The 12,556-nt window shown below is 37.9% G+C and overlaps 1 protein-coding gene across 2 annotated transcripts in view; it reads right to left on the bottom strand.

Moving 5' to 3' along the window:
* Positions 1 to 8,716, bottom strand: part of ptprn2 (protein tyrosine phosphatase receptor type N2) — a 197,869-nt gene extending 189,153 nt beyond the window's left edge. Inside the window, exon 1 of one of the 2 annotated variants that reach the window (XM_038297865.1) lies at positions 8,403 to 8,716. In XM_038297865.1, the coding sequence (XP_038153793.1) occupies positions 8,403 to 8,487 (85 nt within the window). In that variant the 5' untranslated portion in view covers positions 8,488 to 8,716. The remainder of the gene's footprint in view (positions 1 to 8,402) is intronic. The other variant, XM_038297864.1, reaches the window with a different exon arrangement.
* Positions 8,717 to 12,556: the final 3,840 nt, after the last annotated feature.

Raw genomic sequence — 12,556 nt, 5'->3', positions numbered from 1 at the left:
AACTTTCTTAGAACAACTTTCTTTCACCCTTGAAGTAGGGGTTATATCAATCGTTGTCAAGCCTTTTTTCTTTTCTTTAGTAACAGCATGCTGTGATGAAAATGATTATGTTTTGTATGCGTAAAAGTGCTTTTATAATAGTATTAGAAAAACATAGTTTCCGATTATACGAGCCTAGTTTTGAATTGCAGTTACAGGCGTCAGACTGGGGGCTGGTTAGTGAGTCATCAGAGCAGGAAGTTTCCACTATAGCCCTGTTATGGTCTCTTCTCCTCTTTTCATTGAGCAAACATTGAAAAGAAGCAGCTCTGACGTCAGTTAGCTCAAGGTGAGCAAGCTGTACGTCATTTGAGGTATTTCAAACCAACCAATGTAGTTATAAATATCACAGTACTTTGGTACTTTATAAAAGTACCAAAGTGAATCCACCAACTAGCAAGTTACAAAGGTATTTAAACCCCCTAGGAAAATGTGTTTTATTGGGATTTTATTTCACAAATCAATGCAAAATAGTGGAGAATTGTGAAGAAGAAGGAAGATATTTCATAGTTTTCAAGAGGATTTTTTTCTTTTCAAATAAAAATCTGGGAAGTGTTCAGTATATTGGATTCAGCCCTCATCATTTTAAAGCCAGCATTTCCTGCAGCCACAGCTGCAAACCTTTTTAGGGAGTATCTCTAATAGCTTTGATTATCTGAACAATTTTTGCCCATTTCTTTTGGCAAAATACCTCAGCACAGCCAGTTATGATGGAGAAAGACTGAACAGAAATGTTCTCTGCTGGAATTAGGTCTAGGTTTTGAATATGTCTGCATATAAATCATTCTATACAAGCTCTGGCTCTAGGTGCACGATTATGGTCCTGCTGAAAGTTATGATTTTATCATAAACTCCAGCCACCTTCTCTATCCCTGCTGAAGAAAAGCATCTGCACAGCATAATGATGTCCCAATCATGTTTCATGGGGATAGTGTGTCAACTTAGATAGAGTTCCATTTTCTGAACACACCGTAATTAACCAAGTCCCAGTCAGGAAAAACAATTAACAAGATCAGTTATCAAAAATTTTTCAACAAGCCAATAGCTATATTATGTACTATATTTTTTAGCCACAAAGCATATTTAACATAGGCCTTTAATTTTCATTTTAGACCCATCTGACTGGAACACCATCTTTCAAATGTTTGCTGCATTACCCTACTGTACACAGCTCCTTAGGACGCAGGTCCATACCTACTCTACAAGAGTTGTTTGTTTTCATCAGTGACAACGATAAAGAAAACACCACAAGATGGTACACTCTAAGCATGGATTGGCTGGGGAAAAAAAAAAAAACAAAAAAACAATCTTTTTGGTTAAACCAATTAACGAATATAATGGTCAGAAACTGACTAAGCCACTGTTTTGGATGACCCAATTTAACTGGTTAAGCAAACAACCAATAAAAATGGCAACTGATGGTTTTCTACTTTGACTGCTTGGCTGAAGTCAAGTGCAGACTGTAACTTGACTTTTACTTTTAACTATAAGTAAATTCCAAGATGCATAATTGGGGACAGTGATGCTGAATGCAGGAGAATGTTTTGCAAATAAAGGGTTTTTGGTTCAAGCTCTGGCTCTAAATTTTCTTACTCTGATTAACCAAGATTTTGGCCAAAGGGACCAATTTGTATTGGTTTGCCCTTTTACTAATATAGATACGGTAAAACACTAACGAATAAGATTGGTTGTTTTAACTAAAAGATTGGTTGGGCACATAACTACAAACCAGATTGGTAAACTTCAACCAATTTTTTTGGCTGTATTAACAAACTTTTTTTAGGGTGTTACAACATAAGCATGGCTCTTACATGACAAAAAAAATAAAAATAAATGAAGAAAAATTAAAAATTTTTATCAAGATGAAGAGGAGATGAAAAGGTTGAGGACTGATCAGGCAAATAGAATCAATGGCACTTATCATAGATATGAAAATGTTTGGGCACATCTATTAGTCTTATTTATTTTTATTTCTAAATATTTTGGTTTTGTAACGGCTATTTCAGTTTGATATATCTAATAACTGATGGACACAGTAATATTTCAGTATCTAACTGAGGTTTGTTGGACTAACACAAAATGTGCAATACGCATTAAAACCAAACTTGACAGGTGAAAAAATTGGGGTACCCTAAGCATTTTATTGATTTGAATATCCTAAACTACTTTTAGCTGACTTACTTAAACACAAAATAGTTTGGTAACTTTATTAAGATTTGAACTTCATAGCCAGGTGTATCCAATCATGGGAAAATGATTTAGATGGTCAGTTGCAAGTTGTTCTCCTGTTTGAATCTCCTCTGAAGATCCATCATGGGCCCCTTAAAAACAACTCTCAAATGATCAGAAAACAAAGATTGTTCAACGTAGTCGTTCAGGGGAAGGATACAAAAAGTTGTCTCAGAGATTTCAACTGTCAGTTTCCACTGTGAGGAATATAGTAAGGAAATGGAAGACCACAGGGACAGTTCTTGTTAAGCTCAGAAGTGGCAGGCCAAGAAAAATATCAGGGAGGCAGAGAAGAAGATGGTTTGGTGATAAAAACTGCATTATGCATGGGGGTAAAAAACAAAAAACAGCGTTCCAAGAAAAACACTTGCTACCCACTGTAAAATATGGTGGGGGTTCCATAATGCTTTGGAGCTGCGAATGCTGGCACTGGGAATCTTGTTAAAGTTGAGGGTATTATGGATTCCACTCAATATCAGCAGATTCTTCAGAATAATGTTTAAGAATCAGTTATGAAATTGAAGTTATGCCTGGAATGGTTATTTCAGCAAGACAATGATCCAAAACACCGCTCCAAATCTACTCAGGCATTCATGCAGGGGAACAATTACAATGTTCTGGAATGGCCATCCCAATCCGCAGATCTGAATATCATTGAACATCTGTTGGATGATTTGAAGCTGGCTGTCCATGCTCGGCGATCATTAAACTTAACTGAACTTCAATTGTTTTGGAAAGAGGAATGGTCAAAAAGCGGACAAGAAGCTGTTGTTTTTGCAAAAGGAGGATCTACTAAATATTAATCTCTCTTTTGCTGAGGTGCCCATATTTTTTGCACCTGTTAAATTTGCTGCACATTTTCTGTTAGACCAATAAACCTCAATTCAATACTAAAATATTGCTGTATCCATCAGTTATTCGATATATCAAGCTGAAATAGCTGTTGCAAACACCCAAATATTTAGAAGTAAAATAATTAAGATTAAAAGGGGTGCCCAAACTTCTTTATATGACTGTGCATGCAATCTATAAGTCAAAAGATGAAGGATCCACAATGCTGAGTCTGATCCTTTGCTTACTTGGCTCTGCCTCTCATTATATTTCAGGGGTAAAGTCCAGTTAACCTTAAGCTAAAGTTTGGTTGGTTGCTCTAGCATTAGTTCATTAGTTGTGTGTGTTACTTTTGAAATTGCAGTGATTTATGACTCAACAGCAGGTGTGTTCTTTAGCAAAGCTTACCTTTTTGTTTATTATCTGTTGGCACGCTATATGTTCACCAGGTCAGGTTATATGTTCCCCTTTATCACAGGATGTCTGGTACCTCTTGGCTAAAAACCATAAGAATATGGTGACCGCATGTCCCGATTTACGGGGACAGTCCTTATTTTAGACGATCTGTCCCCAAATGAGGCAATCTCTCATTTGAGCATTTTATGATTTATACTGTTATGTTGTGAAGGTAGCATACTGTGCAACATCAGTAGCTTTCACAGTACCAGAAGCAGAAGAGCAGCATATAAGCTTATGATCATGCTAAATTGTTGTTCTCATGTGATATCTGTGTGTGGATCTATTAACATTGTTTTACTAGGTTGACTTTTGCTATCATTAAGGCAGTGTTGTGGGTTTGAGTTTTTTTATTGTCTTTATTTCGATTTTGTGTTGTTCTAGTGATTTTTGATTGTATTTGAGTTCTTAGGTATTTCTTGTTTGCCCTCTATTGCCCTCTAGTGTCAGTCTCCTTTTCCCTACCTCCCTTCTAGACGCATCTGTCCACACCTGGTCCCAATCTGCTTGGTTTTGGGATTTTTGCTTCTGTTGTCACCTTTTAATTTAAATCTGCAAGAAACCACCTTCAGCTTCAGTCACCCAACCTGACAGGTAGCAATGGTTCGATTAAGTCTGTGACCTTTAGAGTATAGTTTCAGAGGTAGTTATAGGCGGTTTTACTCATTTTGGTTTGCGAACACTGAGTGTTTGTCTAACAAGTAGGAGTCAGTGAGACAGAAACCGAAAGAGGCAGAACTGCATCAATTGAGGATGATGAAGAGGGGGAGATAATCACCCTATTAAATGTCCATTTCCTCTGCGCCATTAGCTTGGAGCTCCAAGTTAAAAAAATGTTTTGTTGTTTTTTTTTTTTGCTAAATATATTAATTTTGGGCATTTCAGCAGCAGAAAGTATTTAAATCCTTAAAATAATAAGTAGCTAGTCAAACTGATGTGCTTAAACACACAAATATATTCTCTTTTAAATGTTTTTTTACTTTTAAATAGAATGAATATGTTTGTTTTGTGTTGAGTATAACTTTGTCTTATGATGCTACCACATTGTAACTATAACTACCGAGGAATTTTGTCAAAAAACCTAAGACTACACGTAGTGATGGGGAGATGAAGCTTTATGAGGCATTGAACCATTAGGGCAAATTGATTCAACGATCCCCACAGTTCATGAAGCTTCATGTGAACATGTCACCACCTACTGGTGGAGTGTGTAACTACAGTTTGTAACATAATTGTGATTTTTTTTTTTTGCAATGGTTTTTCTTCTCCATTTAGGTTTTCTTTAAAGTGTTAATGATTAGTGTGAATAATAAAATCCTTTGTAAGTTTTTTGTGAGTAACATGTCTTGGAAAAGAATAATTTTTTAAGGTGTACTGTCATTTTAGTGAAATAAGCTCAAGCAGACAGTGAACGTGTATTTGGAAATTAGGCAATGATGAGGAAAAGGAAAAGTGTTAGTAATTTTTGTTGAGAAATAAAAAAAACGTATTACAGTTTTTGGTTTTAATTTGGTTGGAAGGTGTGTGTTCAACCAATCTTTTAGTTAAACCAACTAATCTAATTTGGCAGTGTTTTTACCCAGTCTATATTGTTAAAAGAGCAAACAAATACAAATTGGTCACTTTGGCTAAAATACTGGTTAAGTAGTAAGACTTTCAAAGAACAGAAATGTGCCCTCCCTTCTAAGGCTGCAATAACAAAATGTCAGTCTGTTATTGCAGCTTGTTCTTGAAATATTGTCTGAAGTGATTATTTTTTTCTTGTGTGGTGTTTGACAAATACTGTGGTAACCTTAAATTTATGTGAGCATTATAATTAAGGCTATTGTAGAGGGGACCTATGATGACTTACTAGAAGGTCTGCAATTACGTTTTGCGCGACATAAAACATTATCTCATCAGAACTTTAACTGTTCTTGCATACTCAAGCAAAAGACATGTCACTGTTTTTCTAGTGTATGTACAGGTCTTTAGATAAAACCCTGCCAGTAAAAAGAACTACTATTATAATTATACACTATAATTGGTCATTCTACTGCCAGTAAAAATTAAAGTCTAATTAGATTTGAAGTTTTGCCAGTCTTTCCTTTTTCAGGTGTTGGCTTGAATACTTTGATACCCCTTTCTCCCTGATGTGCCAGCTGTGTTCCTTAGTCTCCATGATGCTCTTTGTTCACCAAAGTTCTCTATCACACCTGAGCCTTTTAAGGAACAGCTGGATTTATTTTAGGAATAATTTACCCATAGATGGAATGTTGTTGTTTTTTTGTTTTTTTTTAAATCAGACTAGGTTCTATAACACATGAAGTCTGTGGCTGTTACCGGAACTACCAATCTGCGCAAATACGTATGCTTTAGGCCCCTGTCTCCTCTGTTGCTTTCATCTGTTCTCAGACATTCTGGACTCCCACGTACTCCACACCTTCTCTGTCTACCTGCCACACAAACTACATAAGTATGCATCCAACTATTTATAGCATCATCTAAATAATCACACTAAGTTATAGTAAATCAGAGCTCTAGATCCATGAAATTACAGGGCTTTATTTAAGAGAAAATGCATCTCCCGGGCTTCACAATGCCGGCAATCAGGAGCTTATTGTTTCAGAAACACAGTGTGAGAAATCACTTTAAATTACTCAGCTGTAAAAAATGCTCTAAATCATTATCAACAGTCTATAACTTCCAAAACTTGAAAGCAAGAAAAAAAAACATTAAAACATGTTTAAACCCACATGCGATTATATGAAAGATAAAATAAGAAGCACAATGCCTGATTTAATAAAGGATAAATTTGACACTCCCCTGCTCTAAATATACAGACAATGGTGCAGTTTGTTTGGTGTCTGTATGAATCATCCCAGAACCGGGTGCCGACCGGAAACCTATATTTGCCTCCTGTTTATGATCCAGTTATGCTGTCATGTGTTCTGGTAGCAGAAAATGTAACAGTTGCTGTGAAAAGACGTGAGAAAATCTGGGGAAACTCAGTTATCACAACAGATGCTCTACTACGCGGTATAACATACATACCTAATCAGGTTTTTCTCTTATATTTGAGGCCTTTCTAGAAGAATAAATAAATGTAATAAATAAAATTCATCCGAATATAAAAGACGCTATGACCTCAATATTAAATAATCTATCAAGATGCAGGTTTTTATACCTATAAGAACTCTACCCTCTATTTAGGGTTCAACCTTTATAAATATTAAAAAAATAATAATTTTCAACATGTATAAATAAATATCTATTTCAGAATCACTAGAGACTTTTATGTATGCTTTATGTGATTCGGTGACAACTTTAAAAAAAATTATGATACTTTACAGTTTTATATAAAACTGTGATACTTTTTTAGCCATCTATCCAGCATTAAAGGATGGATGGATTAAAAGGATAACACACTAAAGAAAGAGATGAGAAATAAAAGAAAGGATGGAGAGATGAGAAAAGAGAAAAGAAATAAAAGAAAGCATGGACAGATGAAAAAAGAGAACAAAAATATGGAAGGAAAAACGGCTCAAGGAAGGAAGGAAGGAAGGAAGAAGGAAAGGAAGGAAGGGGACAGAAGATAGGGCTAGGTTAATCCAACAAACAAAAAAATAAACATCAAAAAATATAAAGCAGTTGATAAAGACCCTAAGAAAATACTAACATGGAAATTCTGAATACCCCACAGTCAAACAAGGCAGCAGTTATTCCCATTTCCCCCACATTCATCCTGCCACCACCAAACTTTATATTTATTTGTATACAGCCTGTAAAGTGCTAGCTCCTTTACAGTGACTTGATTATATATGTTGTACCATAATACTGTTAAAAAAAATAAGAAAAAAAAGAAAAAAAGAATGCATTTTGAATTTGGTTTAATGAGATACTCAAATTGTGTGAGAGGCTAAATTTGGGGTTTTTGTAAGCTTAACCATCCATCCTTCCATCTTTTGTCACGCTTATCCCAAGCGGGGTCACGGGGGGTGGCTGGTGCCTATCTCTAGCTTTCTACGGGCAAAAGGCGGGGTACACCCTGGACAGGTCGGCAGTCTATCGCTGGGCAACATAGAGAGAAACAGGACAAACAACCATTTAGGCACACACTCACACCGAAGGAGAATTTAGAGAAACCAATTAACAGTCATGTTTTTGGACTGTGGAAGGAAGCCAAAGTAGAACCCGCACATGCAAAGGGAAACCATACAAACTCCATGCAGAAAATCGAAGCAGGAACCTTCTTGCTGCAAGACGGCAGTACTATCCACTGCCCCACTGAGCAGCCCCTTAGCTTAACTAAAATACATAAAATTAGAAAATATAAATACTTGAAATTCATTCTGACGTGACTGTATACATGATAATAAAGTAGCGAAACCAAACACTACATTTAATAACTTCTACATACCAAAATCCACTCAATTGATCACACATTTCTGTTACCACCATGTTTTAAGTTATTTTATCTCATGTAGGCCTAAATCCATTTGGGTTGCCCTCCTTGTGAGTAAAAAGCACTCTATAAATAAAGATTCTATTATAGACATACTTTGGGGGCCATATGTTCAGTGCAGACACATGGAGCAGAAAGTAGAGAAGAAGTCCCACAGGAAACGTTTTGTCCATTAGGCCTGAAAGATTACGTAACTTTTCCTAATGATGGATGTCCGGATTTCATCCAGTCTCCTGCATCTGTTCACAAACTGCTATATCTTTGTGTTTGCAGGCTGAGATTGTCCCCGAAGTTTTGCCAAGATACTAAATGTTCTTTAAGCGTTTGGCGGAGACGATCCCACTAAAGGTAAACAATATCATTTGTTACCGACTGCGGAATAAGATAGAATCCAGATTCTTACCGAATTTTCTGTCAGAGGCGGCAGGTGAGGAGCAAAAGCAGACCGCCAGCGCAGCGATGAGGACGGGACGCCACGGAGAATCCATACCGCTCCTGCCGTCAGCACTAATCCATTCCGCACACCTTCGCTAAAACGGCATGTTTTCAGCCTCAGCCTCAGAGAGGTCGGCTGCTCGAGCCAGGAGATTAAAGTAACGGAGGAAGGAGAGACAGAGAAAAGTGGTACAGAGCATTTGGGCACCACAGAAGCCAGTCGTTGTTTCAGCACCACGAACAGCGACCAGCTTGACGGCGAAGCCCCTCCTAAGGCCCTGACGTCAAGCAGCACACATGCTGAGGAAAGGAGACTGATGGCAGGAGAAACTATACATGCACCACTATAACCCGGTGAACGCAGACATATTCTATATGACTGATGGTGGAATATGCTGCTTAAAATCCATCTATAGAAAGAAAGGCTCATTTGCCTTCTTATAGATACAGACGAAAGTGATGTTCCAGTTGCAATCCGATATGATCTTTATATTACACAACTTTTCTGTTTCACTTTTCTGTTTCAACAAAAATAAAGATTCATTCATGTTATGATAGGCCTTGCTTACAGTATTTCCCAAACTATTTCCACAAATTATCACTTTTTTCTGACATGCGTTATCAAAAGGGGGCTGGTGCCCATCTCCAGCTGTCTTCAGGCAAGAGGCGGGGTGCAGCCTGGACAGGTCGCCAGTCCATCGCGGGGTAAAACACAGACAAACAGGACAAACAACCATTCATGCACACACTCACACCTAAGGAGAATTTAGAGAAAACGATTAACAGTCATGTTTTTGGACTGTCGGAGGAAGCCGGAGTACCCAGAGAGAACCCACGCATTCTCAGGGAGAACATGCAAACTCCATGCAGAAAGACCCCAGGCCGGGAATCGAACCTGCAACCTTCTTGCTGCAATGCAACAGTGAGCCCCACAGCATAATATTATCTTGTCCAATGAATTACAGGTCAGATTTACTCAAGATTCCATCCATCCATCCATCTTCTCCCACTTAGTCCTTGTCAGGGTCAAGGTGGGGCTGGTGTCTATCTCCAGCAGTCTATGGGCGAGAGGCGGGTACACCCTGGACAGGTTGCCAGCCACAAACCTAAGGAAAAATCTAGAGAAGCCATTGGACCTAGCAGTCATTTTATTGGGCTGTGAAAGGAAGCCTGAGTACCTGGAGAGAACCCGTGCAAGTTCAGGGAGAACATGCAAACTCCATGCAGAAAGACCCCGGGCCAGGAATCGAACAAGGAACCTTCTTGCTGTTATATTTGTTAATTTAGCTTCAACTGTTTAACCTTGTGAATCTGAAGGCTTGATGAGATAAGGTCTCAGAAATGTGGCTTAGCACATTTTTGCTGGGCTTTTGTTTTTACAACTTCCATCGGTTAACAATGGAATACCAAGCAGAGGATATTTCACAGCCAGAGTAATTGCACAGGTGGCATCGTTATCCTGGTACAATGATGTAACTCACTCAGACCCCAGGAGTGTCCCATTTGCATGCTCAGCTGCTCATTTCATAAACCTGTTCATAAAAGTGATTGCAACACCTAGATTTACTGACATGTAAATACATGTAATACTTTTGATCATACTGTATGTTACCATTCAATGAAGAAATAATAGTTGTGTAATTTTAAAATATAAAAGGGTCTTTAACCCTTTTTTTTCATTTACTGTGTGATGTTGGACATGATGAACACCATCTATAGATAGATTCTTTCAGTTAGGGCCTAGCGTCCTGGGCAAGTTTCTAGATATTACTTGCCCAAAGGAATTTGTACACCAGCCATTAAGATTTCAGCTGTGCTGAGCAGAATAAAGGTCCACAAACCTAAGGGTTCTAATGGCAATTCAACCTGTCCCTGTTCCATGCTGCAATGCGACCTATTGTGCCACCATCCAAACCCTCAACATTCAAACAAGTGGCCTCTAGTAAACATTAAACATAAAGTTTAAACTAGGGGTGTGCAAAATAATCGTCATGACGATGCATCGCGATTCTAATTTTTGTGATCTACTGCATCGATTCTTGACGCCAAGTATCGATTCTTAATTTTAAAAAATGAATAAAATAAATACATGAATGGTTGGCGCACATCAGCCAAACCAAGTGGAATACAACTTCCCGTCCAGCAGATGTAGCTTCGTATTTGTTGACGCCCGCTGCTTTGTGTCACAAGCATTTCCAGCCGCGGGATACTGTGACAAGTCATTCGTAAACAAAACATGGAGGACACTGAGAAAATTTGCCCGGCTCCATCACATTTAAACTAAGATGCTTGGATGCATTTAGGCTTTAAAAACAAAGAAGGTAAAAACGAAATTGATATGACGCATGTAATTTGCAAAAGGGGAAATGTCATACATTTGAATGTTTTCATTTCATTGGTTTAAATGACCACTGAGGCCATGTAAACGGCACTGATTATCCTTACTTTATTTTAAGTTTTATGAATCCTAAGATCTTTTTGTCAGTGTGTCCACACCAGTAATAGTAATATTTCTGTCCAGTATTTGTTTTAATGGCAACACCTCCAAAAGTCATTTCAATAAATACAGCTATGTATGAATTCAGTTGATTTCAGTTATGTATCAGTTGAAGACACTATCCAGATCATACACAGCCAGTCAGCCACTGGTAATTGCTGTATCCTTTTCTTACAGTGTTCAGTGAAAATATCGCAACGCATCACGATGCAATATTTCAAGTATCGTGATGCATCGTGGCATGTGAATGGTGATTCGAATCGAATCATGACTTCTTTGACAATACCCACCCCTAGTTTAAGCCGGCTATTTAATCTGGCTATTGAATTAGCAAATAAACCTATAGGCATGCCATATAAACTACTGCAATACCACATGGTCTGACATGGGATCTTCAGAGGCCATTCGGAAACCTCTAGTCTCTCTTGAAGAAAACTGAAAATTATTGACAAAAAGCCTTTGGCTTTGTCCGAACATCCACGCTAATCACTATGTAGGGCACTATATAGTAGTTACAACATTTTAGATGAGTAACTGATTGTTAAACTGATTCCAGAAAGGGCCGCGTGGCTGTAGGTTTTCTTTCCAAACAAAAAATAGCACACCAGACCCCGTTCATCTCATCAAGTCATCATGTTCAGATTGGACTCCCTTAATGAGATGGAGTCTGGTGTGCAATTGCTTGGTTGCAAAGAAAACCTGCAGCCACACGGCCCTTTCTGGCACCCATTCCTGGTCTAGTGGATGAAAAGGTAGGGGACTCCAAATATCCCATAACGCACCTTGAAAAGTAACGATCATCAATGGTCACTACACGAGCAGATAAATCCCAGAATGCTTTGCAAAGAGTTACATTACCAAAAGGGAGTGAAAAGTAGAGATTATCTGTCCGAATGGTCATTTAACCGAGTTAACTATAAAGTCCACTATATATTCCCCGCTCTAAATAGTAATTGAGGGATTTATGGGTGAGGGCGGATGTTCGGACACAGCCTTTATGTTATCATTATTGTAACGTTTTAAATAAGTACATTTTAGACTTTGAACATCAGATATTTTTGGATGCGTGGCTTGTTTTTAAAGTTTTAAATTGACTTGCTCCAACTACTCTTACTGATTTTATAAGCAAAAAAAAAAATAAATAATTACTAGAATAAACACCAGGGCTATAACCACAGGAGACTGTAATGTTCAGCAGCGTAGCACCAAATTTGACCAGATGGTTGTGTCCATCAGAGGGGCATTCATGGAACACACTGCCAGCTCATCTTAGGGTCTCTGCAACCTACATAAGTTTTAAAATCTCCCTGAGACATTGGTTGAAACTAACCAGATGTTTTCACAAGTGAATTGCTCTTTCCTTTGAGCCCGTAATTCTAATTTATAGTGATTTTGTCTTTGGCATCTTATCTGTTTGTGTCCACTCCTGTAGTGTCTTGTTTAATGTTCACTGTTCTCACCTGCCTTAGGAAACTGGATGCTGTTAGCTGTTGAACCAATTCTGGCAGATTTACATTGATGCTTTAAGCTGACATGTTGATAAATGTGCATTGTCCTAATTCAAATATATAAAATAATAGCAATTACTCCCTTCATGGTTGTCATGAAGTCATCCTTTTACTGAC

Source organism: Cyprinodon tularosa, unplaced genomic scaffold, assembly GCF_016077235.1.
Source record: "Cyprinodon tularosa strain WSP-4 unplaced genomic scaffold, ASM1607723v1 ctg4, whole genome shotgun sequence".
In the NCBI taxonomy this organism is placed as follows: domain Eukaryota; kingdom Metazoa; phylum Chordata; class Actinopteri; order Cyprinodontiformes; family Cyprinodontidae; genus Cyprinodon; species Cyprinodon tularosa.
Note: the sequence above shows the minus strand (reverse complement) of the source record. Positions and strands in the feature narration are given on the sequence as shown.